This window comes from Triturus cristatus, chromosome 1_2 (genome assembly GCF_964204655.1).
Source record: "Triturus cristatus chromosome 1_2, aTriCri1.1, whole genome shotgun sequence".
Taxonomy (NCBI): Eukaryota; Metazoa; Chordata; class Amphibia; order Caudata; family Salamandridae; genus Triturus; species Triturus cristatus.
The window spans coordinates 266,939,317-266,962,968 of NC_140580.1; the positions used below are offsets into that span (position 1 = coordinate 266,939,317).

General features: G+C 44.6%; 1 protein-coding gene across 44 annotated transcripts in view; it reads right to left on the reverse strand.

Moving 5' to 3' along the window:
• SORBS1 (sorbin and SH3 domain containing 1) overlaps window positions 1-23,652 on the reverse strand; it is a 1,103,390-nt gene that overhangs the window by 173,890 nt on the left and 905,848 nt on the right. For 39 of the 44 annotated variants that reach the window (XM_085603602.1, XM_085603630.1, XM_085603622.1 and 36 more), the window contains 2 exons: window positions 22,874-22,988; window positions 17,982-18,065 (listed from right to left, as the gene is read on the reverse strand). In XM_085603602.1, coding sequence (XP_085459728.1) covers window positions 17,982-18,065; window positions 22,874-22,988 — 199 coding nt within the window. The remainder of the gene's footprint in view (window positions 1-17,981; window positions 18,066-22,873; window positions 22,989-23,652) is intronic. The other 5 variants (XM_085603620.1, XM_085603608.1, XM_085603628.1 and 2 more) reach the window with 1 other exon arrangement.

A 23,652-nucleotide genomic window follows, 5' to 3' on the forward strand; every position in this document is an offset into this window, starting at 1 on the left:
AACAAGTGACCAAAATCTGCACGCATCTTTTGTGTCCAGGGCTAGCTTTAAATTCAACCACCTTTCCATATCCCATTCTTTTCTTGCATGCCCCATGACCTCTTTGTACTGCAATCTGCAATCTCGAATCGCCATTTTGCTGTGCCCTGCCTGAATTGCTATAACAAGATTGCTCTTTGCTCTCCTGCATGCTGAATTATACCAGGATGAGACAGGTTGTCTGGGCCTTCTCGTGGGTGCCTGGGGGTAGAAGACTTCAGCCAAATTATTGGCCAAATCTGAATGGATTACACTAAGTACTCCCTTGAAGTCACTGGGAGCATCTTGGGAGATTAAAGTTTCGACCACCAGGAGTCGTGATAGAACTATGTTATAAACTTTAGCTAAGTTCTCTTCCGAACCCACTATTCTCCCCCACTTTATCCTACGCCTGTTACTTGTTAAGATCAGACCAGTACCCTCGCCATCTCCTCCTGCATTAAGTAAGTCTGTATCTTGTTGCCCTGGATTCACCAACTCCAGGCATAACGCGTTGTGGTCACTATCAGCCCTCTCAACTACCCTGAAATCAATGAGCATCGACCACATCCGGGTTTCCACCATGATGTAATCGATTCGGGACTCTTGCCCCTTCGTGTTATAGGTGCATACTGACGGGCTATCGGACGCTGAACGGCCATTACAAGCCCTAAGGGAATTATTTAATGCAAGGGCTGTAATCTGAGTAGCCAATGGGGACCACACCTTAGGACATGGGGACTGACATTGGGGGATCGCCCAGTAATCGTCCTCTCCCATAAGCGCACCTTCGCTACTTCCTAAAAAAGGCTCATATTGGCAATTCACATCCCCTGCCACCAAAAGCCTAGAATCCCCTGGCAATGTATTCAAGAATTGGGATAAATCATCAATTGTGGATGACTCCGACCCTGTCCGAACTGGCCGCGAGTAAACATTCACAACCGCCAGTCCATACCCATTGGGCCATTTTAGCACTAGACACTGCACGTCCTCTGAATGAGTGTGCATATTTTCCACCATGCAACCCAAGTGGAGAGCAACCCATATAGCCAATCCCCCAGAAGGTCTTCCTTTCCCTCCCCACCTTGCAGGTACATGATAAGTTGCAAATCCCACTCTTGAGTGTTCCTCCCTGGCCCAAGTCTCCTGGAACAAACATAAATCCAACTGATCAACCAGGGCACCCCACTCTGTGCAATGTAGCTTATTTGTTATACCCGCCACGTTCCAAGACAGTATTTTAATTGATGACAGTACCGTGGCTGCTTTGGTTGCTACAGCACTTCCTAGTGTCTCACCTATACTCTGTGCCCCACAATCAGGTTGAGCTTTGTGCTGTAGCAGCACATTTTCTTGGATCACAAGCCCCTCTGCCGTTTTAGGTGCCCGGGTCTGAATAATTGAAAACGCACTTTCTGGACCACCCTCAAATTCCTCTGCGCTTTCAATAGACTTTTTAGGATCCATAATCTGGGAGTTACCCACCCTCAGCTCCCTATTCGCATGGAGTCAATCCACCATTTCGAGGGAACTAAATCTATTATAGGTCACAGGGTAATTTTGGGTGATTAGGTCTCTGTGACCGCCCCTGTTCACCCTTTGACCCCGCCTTTGCATCACCAGTGACCAATCCGATGCACAAACTGGCGTTACAGGTCGGGGGGAAAAGAAGGACAGGGGATAGGGTTTGATCCTTGAGGCTGCACTGTCGTGAGTCCAATTGCAGATGTGGTCTACTATGCGCGGGTCCCTAAAGTTAACCAGAACACAATCGCCTGGGATGGTTTTTCTACTACGTCCCACCCAAGCTATCCTACGTAGCATCAGTACTTCACTTTTGACATTGTGGGGTAGAGGCCTATTATGATTGAGCCAGTGGGTCACTTTATTTTTTAGGGACATAAATGATTCCTGACATGGATTGCTAATTTCAGGAATACCTGTCAATACCACTACATACGGGCTGGTTTCAGGCGGTAAATCAATTCTTTTCACAACCTGGGATGTAAAATTAGATAGAGACTCTCCCTCCTCTGGTGCTATCGCGTCTAAGGTGGACGTACTCAAATTAACTGCCGGTACTACCCCAGCACCGACTCCTGCGGCCGCAGCTGTCATGTTTGCAGCTATGATAGAAGGCCCGGCAGTAGGAGAATGAACAAGACTCGCGACCCCAATGGGCACAGAACTGGTTTGGGCTGTTTCCGCCGACTGCATTTTTTTCTTTCTTTTTACCCCATTCCCAGCCATAGCCTGTTGTAGCTGGGAGAGCTGAGATTCCATGCGAGCTAGTCTCTGATCTAGCAGATCAAGCGCTATCTTTAATAAGGACCCCAGTCTCTCTATGAGGATATCGTCCTCCCCCTTAGCCTCCCCCATGGGCTGAACCTGCTCCAGAGTCGTGGGCCCTTTTGATGCTGGGGGTGACAGGGATAAGTCAGTGTCCGAGCCAATCGAGTCAATCAAGGTAGGACCTCCCTTGGGTTTTAAAGATGTAACACTGCCAGTCTGGCCCTTCACTGTTCTAGTCTTCCTGTGACAAATCACTTTAGTGGCAGCTCGCTTCCTCTTGCATTTTGCCGCTCTTTGATCCCCCCTCGATGGATTTGCCGGTGATTTCACGGGCGAGGTAGGCAAAGATGAGACCTCTTGTACCACAGTTGCCACAGTTGCTACAGTTGCCTCTGGAATTGGGGAGCCTGTAGTTGAAGAGGTGTGGCCATCATCCTGGGGAGCATGTACCAGGGCTGGAACGCAGGTGGTATTAGTATGATTGTTGTGCACAGGTGTCCTAGCATTGGCAAGGTGGCCCAAGGAAGATCGTTTAGCCATTGCTAGGTCCTGAGATACTCTGCGCTCCATGAGAATAATACCCTGGTCAATCACTGAGTTTGCTCTAATAATAAAATTGTTGCCAGTAACCAACCCTCTACTGGCCATTGTATTGCTCCTTGTTCCCCGAGCAGCCATATTAGTGAAACCCCCAGCAGTACTTACTGTGGCCGATGTAGTACAGTTCTAGAGCCACAGGCGAAAAGGGGAATGGCTGCCCTCTCCCCGGGCTGCTCTCACATGCAGCGGAAGTGGTGGTGGAATAAATCAGTAGGGGAGGCGTTGCTCTATCCCAGGGGCAGGTATGTACAGCAAAAAAGATTCCTGGGATTTCGAGTCCTTAATTAATTAATTAATTAATTAAATAATGCGCCTCTTTTGTCTTTCGTGCAGCTGGCCCCCAGTGCTCTCCACTCAGCCTCCGTGTCAGGCAGTCGCCTCGACCCCCCCGCAAGCGTAACGGGCATACGCACAGCACCCCACAGGACGCAGCGACACACCACTCGCGGGTCGTAGAGGCAAAAGCCTCCCAAGCCTCCCACGATCACCTCCACCTCCTTCACCGTGTACACTGGGTGTCGCCTCGCAATCCCCGGGGGTTCCGGTTGCCCACCCAATATAGCGTCAGAGGCCCTCACTAGGATGGCATTTTCGAGCTGGCGGTGTCAGGCGCTGAGCGGGCTCTCGTGGGCGATGCCAGATGCCTTGCACACCTGTCAGGCTGCTTCTACAAGCACCCTCTGCCTCCAGTGGGCTACAACAAAGTCTTTCCCTTACCAAGCAGACAGCTGTGGTCGGTTAGGGGGTCAGGCAGGGCTCAGGCGAGGTTTTTTGGCGGAGTAGCGCAGAGTCAGAGTCAGGGAGGGGGGGGGGGCGGTAAGCTCTGCAAGTCTTCCTTGCGCTCGCCCAGACGGGCACTTCAACTTCTCTCCACCTCTCACCATTCGTATCCGTTCTGTCCCGTTCACCCCACTCTGCTCTGCTCGCTCTGTAGATTTCTGCAGCTCCGCAGCTCCGTAGCCCGCCACCATCCAGCCTGCTCTCTCGTTCTGCCGGGTCTAGGGGCTTCTCTCACACTCTTATCCCCAGGAGCGCTGCCAGTAATCCCTCTGCGCTACGTATCCCAGGTACCTGTAAATCCGGAGCCACTCGAATAGCACCTGCCCCTGCCCTTCTTGGCATGATCTCAAGGCCAGCAGGCAAGTGTTCGCCCTCGGGGGGTCCTCAGCCAAGCCTCAGCTCCCCCCAATCTCCACTCCCACAGCCTGGAGTCTTCCTCTGTCACCCAGTCTCTGCCGCTTTGCAGTCAGTTTCTCGTGTTCCCCGCTTGCTCCGGGATTCCACAGTGCTACCGGGCGGGGACTGGGCCACCTCGCAAACTGCTAGCTCCCCATGCCACAAGAGCGGGGGGCACTGCTCTGCACACACCTCGTTCCGCGGCTGCGCACCCCCTTGTTTGGCCTGCTCACGCTGCGGCGACACTCCTGCGGGCCGGGTGCACCTTACCGGCAATCCCCGCGTCGGTGGCCCCCTCGCCGCTCTCGCTGAGCTTCTCGCACTCCGGTATGCAGCTCGGGTACCTGATCGTCGAGGAGAGGGGTCGCAGCACCGCACCAGCGACTCTACTAATCCAGATGGCCCAATGTAAGCCGCCTCTCGCGGTAGGCTGCAGCTCCTCGGACCTTGTCGGGGGTTTATGGCGTCAGCTCTCTGCTCAGCGGATCCAGACACCTCTCAAGTGAGCCCTGGAGCGTTACGGAAGTCGAGTCAGCGTTACGGTATCAACTAAAACAGGTATGTCGGAGCGGAGGACAAGTGGTATCTCTGTGCTCCCTTGTGTCATATCTGAAAATACTCCACTCCTTAAGTGTATATTCACATTCAGGTGTCTGAAGACTGCATTGCATATTTTCCCCTTCATCTTCAATCTCTACATGGAGCCCCTTGGGGGTCTATGCAGCAATAACAGCATTGGAATCAACCAATATGCTGACGATAAGCAATTCTACTTGAAAGTCTCCGCTGCAGGCATCCTAAGCCTCAAACAATGCCTGCATCTCATCCAGATCTGGATGTCCAGCACGTACCTAATTGTGAAGCGCTCTGATATCCCTCGGGATCATGTTCCCCGCTATATAAAACTTTATAAATAAATAAGTACCTGAATCTCAACCCCACAAATACTGAATTTCTCTTATTTATCAAGTAAAAAAACATGGTCAGGTTGCAGCTCTCTCTACGAACTAAACTAAAACTATTTCTCCCAGAAAGCGGCTTCAGAACTACTGTTCAAGCCCTCCTACTCTTGCATTTGCACGGATGGCAATGCCCTACCCCACTGTCTCAGAGACTGTACACTGCCCCTCTTTAGGGAATCCAACATGTTACACACCTCATCATGGGAAAGAAGAAATATGACCACATCAGCTCCATACTGATGGAGTGCCTTTGGTTCTCCTTCTGGCCTGCACCACCGAACACCAGCTGCTTCATTTACGAAACTATTGCGACCAATGCCTACACATATCTGGCTGACAAAGCTCAATATTACCGGTGATTCTCAGCACACCTGCAGCCAGGACACAATGAGACTGGAGGGAAAAACTGTAATAAACAAAAAACATGGCAAAAGTCCTTCTCTGTATATGCGCACAGGGTCTGGAACTAAATACCTGTATCCATCAGGGACACACCATCCCTGCTCCAAAAAACTAGAAAATGAATATGACTATTGTCTTATATCATTCACATGGTCTAATACAAAATAAATGTTACCAATGATATTAGGTGCTTGCATTCCATACTTACTTGAACTATACACTCAACTTGTGGGTTTAAGGGTCTTACCTACTAGAGAATGCGCATGAGTCACCTCTTGAGTTCCTCTCTTTTCTTCTTGAAATGAGGTAGTTAGTGGCACCTAAGGATCGGCTGGCCATTTATCCTCACTTTATCATAAAAAAGAATCAGTTTGCTGTGCTCACAGTTGTCTATACTATGGCTTGCATGATGTATAAGCAAACATGAAACCTACTTGAACATCTTACACACAAAACAGCGATGCCATAAGTTTCCTTTAACGATGCCAAAGTGCCACTAAACAAGAAATAACCATGAACACACATTAAAATGCTTGGGATGGGCTTTATACATATTTATGCCTTCCGTTCACTGGAATTACTGTAGAGAATGAGAAACACATAGTGGAGTGTATGAAGGCAACCACTTGTAAAGAATTAATTCAATAAGTTGATCAGGAGGAATGTTCCCTCTAATTTTTTTTTACTTTATGACAATGCAGTGTCTGTCTGCATACTTTCAGAGCTGCATGCGCAACTGAGTCGTAACAGGAGTCACTATGAGAGTGAGCGGACAACCTCTAACAAGCATTTGAAATGCAATCAGTCAAGCCTTTGGGACCTTATATGTATTTAGCTATGCAGCACATTAGCCTGGGTGCTGAAACATATACTGTTCTTTAATATGGAGGGAAAGTAAGCACCAAACTGCGTGACACGCCAGGTATGGGAACACATGGAGAGAAATATTGCCTTTCAGCAGGAAATGGTATAGTTCAAAGCTCTGTTTTTAATATAAAATCAGGGCCTTCGGTGGGATATCACTGAAAATACAAGATTTGAAAAAAATATTATTGTCTATGGGTGCTCATGGAAGACAATTTCTATGGACTGGAATCTAGAGAATGAAAAAGTGATTCTGGTATTTTAATGACCTCTGCTGGTCGTTTTCTATCAAGAAAGTTAAATAGAGGCAGTTGCCAGAGAAATAAAAAAAACAGAAAGTCCCTCAGCAGTAAGCAATTCTGGTATTTTACTGACCTCTGCTCGTTGTTTTTTTATCAAAACAGTTAAATAGAGGCAGGTGAACAGAAAAAAGTCCCTAAGCTTAAGCAGACAAGTCCTAGTGCTGATCTCCAGAGCCCACAAAGTACATACACATAAGTATATACTAAAGTATACAAGTATATACTAAAGTATATACAAGAGGTCTCAAATGCTCGACCTAAAAAGGGTGAGGTTTTTCTTTTTTTTAAGTGCTGTGATGCTGCCAGCATCATATCTCTTTTTTTTGTTATGACAGGGGAAGGGGCAACTTGGAAAGTGAGAGGAGAGAGGGAGGGAGCAAGAACACGCACAGCGGTTGGGGGCAAGCAAAAACATGGACAGCAGGAAGGGCAAGCAACAATACAGGCTGTGAGTGTGGGCAAGCAACAACACAGACAGCAGGAAGAGGGTGGTAGGGGCATGTAACAGCATGGAGAATGGTAGTAAGCAAACAACAGACAGCAGGAGGGAGGTGGAAGGCGACAAGCTACAACACGGATAGCAGGCAGAAGGGGGCAAGCAACAACACAGACAGCAGGAGGGGGAGAAGTACACAAGGGAGTCAGATGAAAAAGACACACTTTGGTACAGTGCTTAAATCTACAGAAAAAAGTAGCACCTAAGAAAATGAGCTGTGGAAGCACACATGTAATGCATTAATACTCAATGGGATGGACAAACACACAAAGAGGAAGGAAACCTAAAGCAGTATACCAATAAGATACAAGCAAATGAGAGTGATAATGAAGCCAACCAATGGTAAGCAATGGGTGGCTGCCAAGCCCACTGTATATAAAACAAGATCTTGCATGCGCTGTCTTAGGCGAGAGCTAAAAAAGGGTAACATTTTCTGGTGCTCATGTAAAGTGCACCCAGGCCTGTGGGCCAGGTATGCACTATATACAATTTGCAGGTAGCAAATTGTTTACAGGTGTGTTAGTTCAAATGGATCAACCCATGTAAACTAAAACCACAACTCCTAGACTGTACAGGGTTGTTAAACGAAAATCGAACTTTCACCATATTAATGGGATCTACAGGAATTAAAAACGGTGGTCACTGAAGCCAGAAAGGGTTAACAACAACAACGGCAAGATAAACAAACGCATTTTGTGTTCACAAAAGATCTGATCCGCAATATCGGGCTGTTTGCTACCTTAAAATGTGCCTTTTGGTATGTTACAAACCCAAATTTCAATACAGTAGCGTGTTACCGAATCACAATTTGGGTTTGCGACTTAATACCGAATCGGTATTTGTGAGTGGTGTGTTTAGGACGCCCTTTCAAAATATCAATTTAGAATGGGATGCAATAATGTTTTGTGACTGAAATCATGTCGCAAAACATTAATATTTGACAGAATACACAAATGGTACAGTAACCACTTCCCCTTTGTGTATGTTGACAAAAAAAAGTGGTCCAATCCCTACTCTTGAATTTTTTTTACCTAAACTTTACTTTAGCTTTTTTTTGTTTTTAACGCATCCGGTTTTTGTTTAAGGAAAATGGGCTGAATTAAAAAATATATATTGCTTTATTTAAAAGCAATCACAGACATGGTGATCTGCTGACCCGAGTAGGCAACTATCCCAGTGATGGCTGCAAATCATAGTGGGTCGCATTTTGTGACCAATCTTATTAGTATTTTTGAGGAAGGTGGAATTGAGATCCACTACAAAATGATATTTTGCAACCCGACCTATTAGTACATAGGTCGGGTTGCAAAATACCACACTGGTTGCAAAAATACTTGTTACAAAGTGACGAGTATTTTGGAACCAGTTTTTCATACAGCTGGACCAAGATATTTAGTAAAAGTACTTTTTGATGCAATTTTAATGCCGTCACTTGTGTCTGGCACAGTGATGATTCCCAAACTTATTAGAATCTCGACCCACTTGTTAAAGAGATAATTTTTTGCAGCCCACCTGGCTTTAATGGACACGAGGTATTTAACTAAAGCATGGTGTGTTAGCGCATTGTCATTTACAGAAGGCACATCTCCATTGAAATGGTCACTATATTTACAGTAACAAAACCAGCCCCCACGGGTAAAAAAAAAGCCCCCACCCTTCTGACACATGGGAGCACGCCCGGCGCCTGCTACGGCCAATCCAGCGCTGAAAGTGAGAGGAGTTTGTAAACACTATTCCATGTTAAAAATAATTAAGTAGCAGAAGACACAGCCTGACTTTTGACCTCCGTCTTAAAAGTGCAGCAAATGTTACAAGTTAAATGCAGAACCTAAAGGCATCTTACATTTATAGCCTGGAGATACCCTACAAGTCTAAGGTTTGGGAAACACTAGAGCTAAAATTAAAGGAATGCCCATACACTGTAAAATGTAGGGGAACAACCTTTACAACGCAACTTTTACAACGCACTACACTTACAACGCATTTTTTACAACGCAAAATCCATTACAACGCACTACACTTACAACGCATGACACTACAACGCATTTTTAAAAACTACCTTTACAACGCATTCCATTACAACGCCTACCATTACAACGCATAATATTACACTACACTATCCAACACTTACCCTACTGTTGCACCCCCAGGAGTTAGAATAGTAATTGTTACCCCTATACTATCCAACACTTACCCTACTGTTGCACCCCCTGGAGTTAGAATAGTAATTTTTACCCCTATACTATCCAACACTTACCCTACTGTTGCACCCCCTGGAGTTAGAATAGTAATTTTTACCCCTATACTATCCAACACTTACCCTACTGTTGCACCCCCTGGAGTTAGAATAGTAATTTTTACCCCTATACTATCCAACACTTACCCTACTGTTGCACCCCCTGGAGTTAGAATAGTAATTTTTACCCCTATACTATCCAACACTTACTCTACTGTTGCACCCCCTGGAGTTAGAATAGTAATGTTTACCCCTATACTATCCAACACTTACCCTACTGTTGCACCCCCTGGAGTTAGATATAGCAATTTTTACCCCTATACTATCCAACACTTACCCTACTGTTGCACCCCCTGGAGTTAGAAAAGTAATTTTTACCCCTATACTATCCAACACTTACCCTACTGTTGCACCCCCTGGAGTTAGAATAGTAATTTTTACCCCTATACTATCCAACACTTACCCTACTGTTGCACCCCCTGGAGTTAGAATAGTAATTTTTACCCCTATACTATCCAACACTTACCCTACTGTTGCACCCTCTGGAGTTAGAATAGTAATTTTTACCCCTATACTATCCAACACTTATTAAGTAATTTTTACCACTATACTATCTAATACTTACCTTAAATGCAATTTAATATTATGCGTTGTAATGGTATGCGTTGTAAAGGTAGTTTTTAAAAATGCGTTGTAGTGTCATGCATTGTAAGTGTAGTGCGTTGTAATGGATTTTGCGTTGTAAAAAATGCGTTGTAAGTGCATGCGTTGTAAAAGTGTGCGTTGTAACGACATACATCCTAAAATGTAGAAACCTAATATAGTCTATGATGAAAAAGAAAAAATGTCACTCTTTGTAATGTGCTTATACTTTAGATTTGCGGTGCTCTGCTTATTCGATTCTAGTCTTATCGGTAGCACAACAGACAAATGCCACAAAAGTAGCATTTCACAGTAAGCTGCCTCGAAAGGTCAACTATGGTCCATTCTGCTATGCTTTAACTTAACAGATCCAGTTACCCAGTGTTGTTCTTTCTATTGCTGGCGCCGTTTCTTTGTTGATTTTCAGATGCCTGTAAAGAGCTCTCCTGCAGATCAGCAGAGGGACCTTTTATAATGCGTGCTCTGGAGGGCCCCCTGTGGGGCAATAAAATGACAAGGAGCGCCCTCTAGAGGGAACAGTGGTCAGAAGTCTGATCTCAACCAAATTTGATGTGATATGGCTAATTGTAGGCTCTGCTATTACAGTCAATTTGGTAATCCATGAATGTAATTGTTAGATACTAAAGCTTGATTGATAAAGATTGGGGAATATCCTTGAAGAAGCCAGAGATAACTGTACGTCCAAGAAAGATATACAGCTCAAAATGATATGACTACATCACTCTTTTGTTTGCTCCTAAGGCAGTAAGAGACGAGTAACTTAAAAGTCGTTTGTAGATCCTCCAATAAAACATTAATTGCCATGAACACGCTAACCAGGGCTTACAATAACCTTGGCTCCTCCCCGGTTAAGATTCTTATGCAGAGAGACGTATTGTAGTACTAGTGAGAGAAAGTTAGGGATAGATGGTCCGCCATGGTTAGTCCAGTGGAAAAGAGGCACAAAGAGAATTTACAGCATAAGAAAACAGTGTCAAACCCTTTCATTGACATGTGCGACCCCATTCCTTCTGAAATGCCACTGATGTGTGGTATGAAGAGCGCCTTTGTGTGGGTGAAGTGCTGCATGTACTACTCTAATCACTGCAGTGGAAAACGTTCTTCAACTTTTCCCGGTGACCTCATATCCACGGCCATCATTTAACTGAACAAAGCTCTAGTTTTCCTGTCCTTCTAAAAATGAAATTAACCCGTGAATCAACATGCTCACACAGCAGAACTCCTTTCCAAGGTTGTTTGGCTTAAGAACTTTGGCTTCTGAAGATGTTAAGATTGTAATCGCCTGTCAGTGGAATCCAACATTCACTCAACAAACAAGCCAAGGCAAAGTGAATGAGTCTGACCTTCTATTAGGTAAAGTGCTTGGTAACTGATGGACAGGTTTATGTGTGTGTCATTGTGTGTGACACAAGACAAGTAGATAAAGTATCTTTACTGATTCAAATAAAGAACTTAAAGTCTCATGCAATAATATTTGAGTTGCAAAGCTTCTGAATTCGACTTTGTGAGGACACAACACCTTTTCACAATGTACCAGTAGTGCGTTTACACCATTCAGGTGAGGCACAGGTTTGCCCTTCGTTGCAGTTGTAGGCCTATTTGGAGTTAAGGGTCTGATGTTAGAGACCCATTATCTTGCAAGAGAACGGATCTGCACGAAGTTCGGGGCAAGTGCTTGGATTGTTGAGAAGATGCTTACAGGCATCTGTCTTGCCAGCACTGGGTTTGGTGCTCACTCGTTTTGGATAGGGGTAGCGACTTAGGGTTTCCGGCTGGGGATAGGGGAGACAGACTGAAGGGTTTGGTGTAGGTGGTGGAACAGTTGTGTGTGGAGTTATGTTTGATAAGTAATGAAATAACAGTTTTTTTGCTTTATTGGCAGATGCTCCTTGTGCAAAGTCTCACTGGAGGAATATATGGCTCTGCAGGCAATCCTTGGTGAAGTGGGCGGGGGGCAGGCCAAGAGGCAATTTGGAGGGAACCAGCAGGGGCTGAAAAAAGATGGTGCAGTGGTTTGACCTTGTTGGGATGCGTTAGGGACAACTGGTGCCAGCCTAGTGGTAGTAGAAGGCACAGTGGAGCAAGCCCGATGTTTTGGACATCCATCTAGGGTAGAATGCTATGGTGAAATACACTGGGCTGGATTTGCTGAAGTCCTTTGGCAACCTACATCTGACATCTGTCAAGAAAGCTTCCTGAATAGAATACAGGGCTTTACTATCCATAGGCCAGACCCAGGCCATGTAGTGTAGTTCCTATTTCCCTAATAGGCTCTGCGCATTCGAATAATTTACCCTATAGATTTGGCATAGGGACAATGTGTCCCTTGAAGAATTCAAAGAAGTCCGTTCTATATGAATAGTTCTACTTTAAGCAGATTGATTTGCGATGTATTTTCAAAATATGGAGGCCAAATTAATTGCTTTCCTGGTACACTGTGAGCCGAATCAAAGTCAGTGTACGGGTCTGGTGAAAACATGAAATCATCAACTCTTGTAGACAAAAGATCGTCTACCGATGTCGGTGACAGTTGGAACACATCGTTTAGAAGGTTAACTGCACAGAGATGTGAAGCATCGCCTTCAGCAAGGGATGCCGCAGCAATGTTCGCGTCCGTTGTCACCTGTATGCCTATTGATCCATCTTGTACCTCAGCAGCAGCAGGAAGCGTCTGTGAGATCTCAACGAATGCCGTCATCAGGATTGGTAGCCTCTGGGGACAACACAGAGCATGGGCCGTTATCGGGTCCAGCAGAGTATCGATAGCCGTTGGCATGACTGATGGGAGTGTTAGACAGATGTCTAGCACGCATTCTTCACCGCAAAGCAGGCATTGTAGCACAGGTAAGATGCAATCTTGCCAGATTGGTCTAAATGACAGAAACCATGTTCCCGTAGACGAGGTATGCCCAAAAGTTGCACTATGCTCTCACAGCACTTCCTTTCTAGGAGAGCTTCCTCCAAGTTGCTGGGAGTGACGCCGGTGGATAGGCTTGCGTAGCAGTAGGAATAGAAACAGGATTCCTGCAATGCTAGAACTAATGGCAGACCACCAAACACCGAATGCACAAAGTTTGGAATGATTCCGAGGACTGCCTGAAAAGGTGTTAACAGTCCTGAACATATGTTCTTAAATACATATACAACCCTGCTCGTATCAGACATGTTTAAGATACGTCCCATCATTTCTACGAAATGTATAGGGCAGTTTGTATGAATTAGAGCCTTTATCTCAGCCAAAGTCCTTGCAATTTGTAGATCATAGGTTTCTTTGGCCGAGGTCAAAGGCATGGTGTGTTGCAAAAGCATGGCTTTCATTCTACTGAAAGTATTAAAACGTATAAAAGAAAAGTTCAATGAAGGCCAGAGATGCGACTCTCTGACTGTGTCTGTCTATTTGGGGGAACAATACTTGCATACAACAAGTAACCCTGGAGCTAACCGTTACCAGATATGGGATTCCTGGCAACATGCCGCAGCAACCTTCATCATTCAACATGAGGTAACTCCCGTTAGAAAGTTGGCCAAACGTTGGATTAATCACAGCAGTCGGTGTACCCTGCAGGTGACAGGACAAGTTAGCCACAGAACCATTACAGGCCCCGTGTAAAGAAATGTCCTGACATATGAGAGATCCGCTCAGTGCATTTTCACAGGGTGTACCGCTTAGAAACACTTCACGACCCGCACTCCAACATCTGTATTCGTAAGGTAAATTCCAGGATGTCTTAATGTATTCTTTACCCAACCTTTCATATTTGCCTGCTTGCATTTGTTTGAGGCAATATTGAAAATGAAAAGTAGTGAAAGGCAGAGTTATTTTGCCATGGATTAATCTGTAGCTGGTTTTTCTGCTACCGTAAATGGTAATTTTTCCAGTTTTCCAATGCTTAGCACTGTATACTGTATACTTTGCTCCCCTTTGTGCCATTTCGATCTGTTTAGTATGCTTTTACAAATGTTTTTAGCAACATGTGGTACTCAGTTGTTTAGCATTTTATGTTTAGCATTTAGTATTATGGTTCATTCGAAAGTGGAGTGGGTGTTGTATTCCGCTTTAAGTGTCCGTATAAAGGTTTTCCTGATACATGTCCTTATATAGGAACAATTCGCATTGTCCTTATATAGACATAAGATCCCAGTCCTTATTTAGGCATTAGCCATGCTATCCAAATACAGGCATGGTCACCTACATCCGTCCACCCCAACGTCACAACGAGTTCTTAGAAACCAGAACCTTAAGCTCTTGGGAGTTCCCCTAGCACAGGATTATTGATTTCTCCAAGAACTCATTTATTATGCATGACCCGCTATTCCTTATGGTTTCATTCCTGACGTCTTCCTCTGCCCGACTTTACGTCAGAGGAGCCCGTGTCCTGGCCTGACACACTGACAAGAGACGCTGTCATCCCTGCTCGCAGAGAATCCAGCTTCCAGTGTTCTGACTCCCTTCGCGGGGTGTTAGTGTTCGAGACCCGGAAAGAGATTCCCACCTCTCTCATTCTCAAGGTATGGAGCTCACTAGAACCTAGAGGGACTCTTGGCATACCAGACTTGGCATACCAGACTTAGCATACTATACTACAGCATACTAAACTATAGGATACATCATCTACTTCTTACCTTGTACTACATTTAGGTTGGGTACACTGGGGTAGAACTAGTTAGAGAAGCATCTCATGAGTACTCGCATTTTTAGCTTATGTTATTTATGTATATGAGTATATGTGTCATAGCTAAAAGATAATGCTAGCGCAGTATTATTTATTTCTACTGCTTACGCTGTACATAATATATCTTGCATACTGTCTTGTGATTGTAACAGCTCATATCTCTTACACAAGAAACAAGACTGTTCAATAAATCCTTTCATTGAAACGCCCGTCTATTCTTTCTGTGTAACTCTGAAGAAACCAAGCATGCACGATTAGCTGAGTGAAACTGTTATCTGTTGTTTACACGATTCTGAGAGTGTCCCGATTCTAAAGGGAAACAAAGTTGTCATGTTTATGCGGTTGCCAGAAACTAATCCCTTCTTGTTTACAAGGAGTTTCTAGTGGCCTCTGAGTTAGCTGGTACAAAAATAATTAAGTTTAACATACTCGATAGGGGCATACTGACCTCAGTCCTATGCCAAATCTATAGGGTATATTATTCCAATGCGCAGAGCCTATTAGGGATATAGGAACTACACTACAAGGCAGGGAGGATGAAAGACTGTGAGAAGCTATGAGTTGGCAGGGGACAGAAATAACACTTCAGGGTGGGTCTTTCAGGTGGTGGAAGAAGGAAAACTCTTTGGCTGATTGGGGGAAAGATGACCGTGTGTAAGACCGAGCAAAGACAATGGAGCTAAGATTTGTGGCAAGGAAGAGGGCCTGGTCAAAGAGTGGGCAGGCTCGACAAGATGGTTAATGTGAGTCTCGGTGCGAGGACCACAATGTCTCATGGCATTTCAAACGTTGTGTGCTGTTCAGAAGAGCCATGAAGGATGGGATGCTGGGAGTGTAAGTTACTTAGGGGAGGTGGATTGGTTTAGAACCTTTGGTTAAACCAGTTGACATGGTAGCTTATCCAGCTCAGCTGAAGGGTTAAGTATTCTTCTTCCCAGTAGTAAATGAAGCAGCCTTTTACACTCAAAGCAACCAGAATGGTGTGATCATTTTCTCCCAATCAGAGTTCTGAGCATGGGCAGCACAGAGCGCTCGGTGCTCAGAGAGGATAGGAGGAAGGTAGGGATTGACGGATGCAGTGACGTGGCAGCCGTAGGGCTATCTATGTAGCATTAGCACGTAAAGGCAGCAAGCACACTTTCCTTTGCGCCCACAGTCAAGCTGAAGCCCACTGCCAACCTTGGTACATGTTGTTGGGGTTGGATTGGGTGTTTTATTGTTTTATTGTTGTGGTGCTGTTATTGTTATGTAATGTTGTCAATTAAGGGCACACAGAGGTAGGCAGACTGTTTAGGTGATTGAGGGAAAGGGGGTGGGTTTAAGAACAAGTAATAAAAAATTTGGCTACCATTTGGGGCAAGGGCCTGGTCCAAGAGCAGGCAGGCTCGGCAAGATGATTAATGTGGGTTCTGGTGTGAGGTTTACAAGGACTGGACTACCCAGGAGGTCTTAACTGCCACTCACAAGTGTGCACTTAATTTTCAATGGCCAAGAGACTTAAACAAAGGCCCAAAGTCCAGATGTTTTCAAGTGGTCCTTTTAAAAACTTCAGATCTGCCTAAGCCCTGCCTGGTCCAGCTCTGACATTCATCACAGTCTCACTCAGCAGTAAGTATTCCTTTTATCACACCAAGGTGGCCAGTACAAGAGGAAGCAAAGACATGAATCAGGGGCATGCATGCAGACATAACATCACACAGACAAAGAACAACACAACTATACGGCTATTAAATGTAAAGAGCTTGAAGATCTTTGGACAAAGTATTCACAGAATCCGGCATCTTAGACAGTCAAAGTCACTTCTGAGGACACCAAGTAGAGGGCTGATAATCAGCTTCAGTATCCCTCTTTGATCAAAGAAATCTTTGACAGAGATCTTTACTCTGAAAGTTCTTAAAGGAGAGGATGTGGTGTAAGGGTCTGAGCTGCTAACATCGGAGCTGGATGGAACCAGTTACGAATCTCTGCATCAGTGTCAACACCCTGTGATTCTTGCCAAATCACTTAGGGCCTGATTACGACTTCGGTGGTGTGGCGCCAGGTCTGCTGCACCACCAAAGCCGGGGTCAGGCCGCTTGCCAGATCCTGTCTGGTGGGCTTTTGTTTTGGTGTTCCCAAGGCTGTGACTCTAAAAATGGGCACTGCAATGGAAACGTCTGGATTTATTTTAAGTCACTCTGGCTGACAACACTCTTCATGGCATTGGTTCACATCATAAAAAAAACGCATACTGATGTTCTATAACTCAAACGTCAATCAAGTTAGCCCGCACTAGTCACTGAATATTCAATTGTTTATAGGTATTAGTTCTTTTAAGTATTCAGAACACTGAGGTTAGATGGAAGTTAAGTTATATCTCAAATTCCATCTACTTGTATTCTTCGTGCTATTATAGCTACAACAGGATTCTACAAAGTCCATCCACAACTAAAAAGGCGCCCTTTTAGCCCTAGAGGCACTGTAATGCCACTGTGATCCTTTTGCTCACTTGTTTATAGGTGTTCGTGAATCCATCTCCCCTCATAACTGCTTCCTGAAAATGACTTGTCATCCATTTTCTTGCACTCAACATAAAAAAAAACAATGTCAGGTAACAAAATTAGCAAAATGTTTCTTTGCATTTTTTACCTTTTTTTTTTTGCCTGGTTGGATTTCCCTTACCGCAAAATCAAAGGAAGGACTCTAGACAGTCATGTGTTAGCAGACTGCTTCTGATGCAAATGAAGGAGAGCCACAGGAAATTGGGTCCCTTTTCATCAATCACCTCAAGCAAGAGAAAGTTACTGCTTCCATAGCGCTCACATGGCCCACAACACACCAGAGGGATACTGGGAGCTGGCAGAATGCTCTCTTTGTGGGCCCGCAACAACAGCTGTGACCTGAAAATGGACCATTGTGATGAGCTGCTCAGCACCCAGTGCTCCATCCATGGTGCTAACTTTGCGTTACGACCCTACTCTCATGCTGCAATTAAAGATCTATTTACAACATCACTATGCCCCGTTATACACCATGCACTACCTGTGCCTGGATACTCACCCACCTTAGAATGACTTTTGATAGGCCATGATCTCACACACGTCTGTGACTGACCTCAACGTGTGTGGTGGAGTATACCATGGGGCCTTTGTGTAGCTTTGACTGCATTAGTTATAGGGAGCAGGGTATGTGTTCAGCACTTTACAACGTACAGATAAAATGATTAATGCAGCAGCTAGGCACATTAGCAACGTGTATTTTCATTATAGCAACAACACTGCAAACGGTAGTTGTTACGGGAGCTATGAAACTTACCGGTTTCCCAAACTCCAATTCCGAAAAGAATTTATACCAAGGTTCATTCGTTAAATCTACCTCTTCTGGGCTTATATCACGAGTCTACAGAACCGGTGACAGGGAAATGTAAGAAAGAGAAGGATAAGATTATGAAAAGATCACAAAGGAGAGGGACGTTAGAGATGCAGGTGTACCGTCAGCAGCTTTGGAACATGGGAATGCAGATATATGTATGTATATAAAGCAGTTTGTGGATTGGCACAACACCGTGACTATATTCTATGAGGCTTACAAAGGCTGTCACCACCTCAGGCATCCCTCCACGCTGAAACACAATTTATCAAAATTGTGCCGATTGGAGGAGAATTGAGGAGTCTAGACCTGATGTGTGGCATTTCGAGAGATATGTAGTCTCTGAATTTGAGACGCGGTGTAGATGAGATTACTGTGGTAAGAAGTACCAACAACCCAATAGGGTATTTTGTGCCTGGGATTGACGTTTCTCCATTTACAAATCTTTGGTACCACTGCATCTCTAACGGCACATGAATATGCGAGACACCATGCCATACAACGTAAGCAGAGTGTGATATAGCTCTCGGGCTCAGAAAGGACGCACTCTGGAAATCAAACATTTTTTAATTATCTTTACACAGTGACTACAAAGACAATGTAAAAGACTGTTTGTTCACCCACAACAAATGCTGAAAGTCAAACAGGAAGAATGAAGGGATATTAGAAAGGGCAGGAAACAGACTGAAAAAGAAACAGCCCTTTTTTCTACCAGGATATGACACTGCTAGGAGCTGTCTCAAGCACCGTCAACAATGACCATAATCTTACTTTGCATACCGCTGTACACCGTCCTGGTACTCAACCTCACTGCATTATCAACTTATGCATAGTGTTATTGGTTAATTTCCCTTGAAGCCCATTAATGTGGAGCATTTATAAAAGGGATGCAAACTTTTGGCTTTAAGAAGCATAGGGCCTGATTTAGAGTTTTGCAGACAGGTTACTCTGTCAAAAACCAACGGAAATCCCGTCAGCCGCTTTACAAGTGCATTATATCTGTGACGTTTGTGACAGAGTAACCCGTCTACCGAACTCAAAATAAGGCCCTTAGTTTTCAAAGGCCTTTACAGGTTTTGTCTCATACCATTGGCTAATGTCCTTTTTTTCTGCTGATGCGAAAGAAATACAGATTGAACACTCCGAAAATTCCAAAATGTACCCTATTATGACGACATTCCGTGTACGTTAGTGATGGAGATGGGCATCTTTCAGAGCTCTTAAAGACTTTCGCAACGTGTGTGTCTTAATCGCATAGCTGCTTCTGCCTGACTCTTTCACTCATCTCAGACTTTATGATTTTTAATACTGGGCTTAGAGGGGGAATTTTCTTTTAAGAAAAGGGTTCAAGTTAGACTGTGAAAATTAAAATTAGATTTAGGAAACAGGTATGGGGTTAGAATAAGGACATTTAATTTAAGGGGAGACCTAAGGAAAAATTTGAAAAAACATTTTAAAAAGGTGCATTTTCAAACTTTCAGGTTTCAAACGTTATGCAAAATACATAGGCTTGTGCACCCTTCCAATTCACCCTCCCCCTCCACTTTTATGCTCTGTCTCTCACCCTCCCCCACCGCTTTCCCTCTTTCATTCTTTGTCTACTCCCTCTGCTCCTATTCCTTCTCCCCTGAATCTCTCCCCTTGCCTGCGACGCCGCCTTGCCCCCTGTCCCTTGTGCCCTTTGACTAAGCACTCCTTCTCCCCTTGTTGGGGAAAGATCCAATATGTATACTCTGGAGTCTCAGTTATCCCTCTGAGAGAGTTCACAGCGCCAAGGGAGCCACTCACAGTTGAGATATGGTATGGCGCCCCTTGCGAAAGCACTCCCTCTCCCCTTTTTGGGGAAGGATCCAGTAGGTAGGCCTTGGAGTCTCAGAGACCCATCTGAGAGAGTCCACTGCGTAAAGGGAGCCTTTCGCAATGGAGATGGGGGAATGATACCACTTCCCTTGAGATCACAGCTTACTGGACTTTGGATGCAGCTTTTACTCGTCTACCGTTTGTGCCCCCGTCACCCTCCCCCTCCTCTTTCATGCTGTGTCTCGCTCCCTCCCCCTCCTCTTTCCCTCCTTCATTCTCTGTCTACTTCCCCTGCTCCTACCCCCTCTCCCCTGAATATATCCCCTTACATGATTTTTCCCTCACGTGTATGTCCTTATTGTTTGTCTCGACCTAACATGTAACTATGTAGCTATGCTCTAAAACCGTGTAACCGTTGTAACGATGTAACCTGCAACTATGGTCCGATACTCTTGTAAAGCGCTCTGATACCTCCAGGTCTTGCCAGCGCTATATAAAACCTTTCAAATAAATCAAATAAAATAGGCTGGGTTACATTTTCAAATTAAAAGTCCTGAACTTAAGGTTTTCAGCTTTACAAACTTTCGTATTTATACATACTAGCTGGTTTCCATTTGAATAACATAAATCCTCCTTAAGTTCAATCAGAAAGGTTAGACAGGGCATCAGCAGTCCAATGAGGAGACATACCAGTACACTACGCGTAGGGGAATAGGTACCCTTAGTAGCTCTAATGCTAACAGGACACACAATAGCAAGGCCATGATACCCCTGAATTACCTGGTGTAACTTCGCTAGCTGGGTTGGTTAGGCAGTCCTATCTCCTGGTCCATGTGGCATCCTTAACTGCAGACACACTGTCTAGCCAGCAGATGGCAAGTCAGTCTTGCTGGACTCTAGCTGAAGAATCAATGTCTGCTCTTACGAGAGAATGAACATTTCTCTGAATCACCACGAGAGAATCACTCCCTCCAATCCTCTATCCAGGGAACCCATATAGGGAACTCACCACTTGTGATGCCTAACTACTGGACAACTAGGCTAGTATCTTGCAAAGTGCAAGGACTGAAGACCGCACCCACCCAGAACAAAAGTTGGGGGACTGGGCTGCTGCCCAAAGGTGCAGCAGGTCAGTCGCCTGAAGTTAGTGTACAGACCTGTTGTATTAAAGGTGCACTGAATAGCCGTGCAGTTATGGGTCTCCTCCAAAGTCCTTGGCACTGCGTCACCTTCAATGTCCTGGGCTTTCCCAAGATTTGGAATCTTTGAAGTGGAGTAGGAGAGTTGGTGACTCAGGCTGGGCCTCTCAGATATACGACTATCTCTTAAGATAGCTTTCAGTTCTGTCTCAACGCAGGGGACCTTTCCAAGACAAGGACATTTCCTAAAGCCGTTCTCTGCAGGTGTCGCTAAAGGCATCTTGTCACTTTAGAACTGACATCCCTTGGTTTAACATTGTAACTCAAGCAAACTTCAGCCGGACCCAACCAAGCCCTTGACCAATCACCCTCCCATGCCAGGCACTTTAACAGCCAGGCGCTACCCAAGCAAACCAATAGACAACCCTTCTATTCAGCGAGTGTACCTCCCAGCTGCCCTACCCCTAGCAAGCCGTGTCAAGCAGTGCCACCTAACGGGGCAAACAGGGGCATGCACCAGTTTACGCTCACCCTCATGTTAACTACATACACACTGGTGACCGAGTCAGTAAATTCAATCCCTCACCCAAATCTAAAATCACAGACTTGTTTGCACTGCAACAGTAATTAGAATTGCAAGTACTTATGCTACTTCTTTTGGCTGACTTCAAAAATATTTTCCCCCCAAAATTGTCATTCTCAGCAAAGGGAAATACACTTTAGTTCAGAAGGGAAACATATCAGAGCAGTCGCTGTTTGCAGAAGTGAAAAAATATCTGAATTACAAACATCATCCTCTGATGACTTGGTGACTGCGCGGAGCCCCGCTGCCCCCGGGCCTGGGACGCGCTGACCAGATGCTCTAAGGTAAACTCAAACAGCTTCATGTCCACTAGTCCTCTTCGAACTAGGCATTTCAAATTGTGTTCGTTTTTTTAAGGGATGGTAACAGTGGGAAAATCATTACCTATGTAGTGCTTTCATTCAGGGGGTAAAGCTGTAAATACACGCTCAAATAACACGGACGATTGGTTCATATCAAGGTATTCACCATCTTACTCCACTGTGTAACAAGTCTGGAGCTGTCTCACAAATCTCCCAGAAGGAATCACCACAATGCCCCTAAAGTGGGTGAGCAGACAACCAAGTTAATTTTTTAAAATGTTGCGGGTAGGTGGATATAAAGCTCTGTGGCTGATAATTTCAACAGAAGCAAACATTTTCACACAAACGCAATCTGTTCAGTCACAACCCTAAAAACAGCTCTCACATGTGATCAGCTAGAAGCAGAAATTCATATTCATTTATCTTGAAAAGATCAGTTAGGAAGATTATGTACGTCATGCTTTTCATCTTCTAGAAAATGAGTTTGGGCCCAGGTGACCTCGGGAATCTCAATTTAAGAATTTCCCAACAAGCGTTCATTCTCATTTCCACAGATCTCATCACACGACAAAGTGCGCTAATTTTGCAGCCTGTAATTCTGGAATAACTACATTATTCCAATTGTAAAATATCTCTCTTTAATTTTCTGTTAATCCTCCCTGTAGTCTCGCTGTTTACGACAGAGTTCAATCGCTGGTGAAAAAATATGTACAAGAGCGAAAAGCAGCTGCCGCCAAAACGCACAATTTCACGGTCTGCCAGACACAACAGACAGAAAATAAATGCTGAGCTGACAGCAAACAAAATACAGTGTTCCAAAATGACAGTGTGCACATACATAAAGAAGTAAAAGAGCTGGTAATCTGTATCACCCAATACTGTTACTTTTAGGGTCCCCCTGAAGTTAAACAGACAGCATATTTAGAAAGTGGGCTCCCTTCTAAAAGGCAGACGCTGGCACGACACATTCAATGAACGAGACAATTCAATGACGACGAGACAGCGGGACGTTACCATGTTTTCATTGGTCAGCGCCGAGGATTTCCCCGGTTCGTATTCATATATGCTTTTGGGCTCCGCGCGGTATTTCCTAGTGTCCACCTTCGTGTTCGGGGGCTCCCAGTCATTCCTGAGGATAAGAAACCAATGAAACATCAATTCCTTTGTTACCATGGAAACAGGAGGGCTGCTGTTGGACATGGCCCGCCCATGTTAATCCTCATTTAATCAAGACATACTTTAATCTAGAGCGCATTTCGAATCTAGAGAGCATTTCGAATGTTTACCAAACAAGCCTGTTTACTATACTGCTCGTGGCGAAATCTTTATGGCTGTGGGGGGCTGGCCTTTGAATATCTATTAACGAATTTTAATTCAAATATAATACTTTAGCATAGCTCGGTATTTTAAGGTAAATTATTGTAATAGTTGCAATATCAATTTTAAATCAATAATACACTGTAAATGAATAATAATGCAATATAACGTTTACTGTCCTGAAAAAATGAAACAGTAAAACCAACCCAAACACATGCATTGAATTGACGTATTTTAAATGGTTCGTCTTCAGCACAACAGATCATACATAGCAGAGTAAAAGCATAACGAGAACTTTCGTAGCACATTAATATATAGAGTAGACGTCTTGTGTCGTCAGTGTGAAGGTACTGTATGACTTATTGTAACTGAGGAATCTGCATTGCAGAAGTATTGATCGTTTTACATTCAGTAACATTTACAGCTCTGCCAAAAAAACGTAATACTTACCAAAGGCGGCACCGAGACAGGGCTTA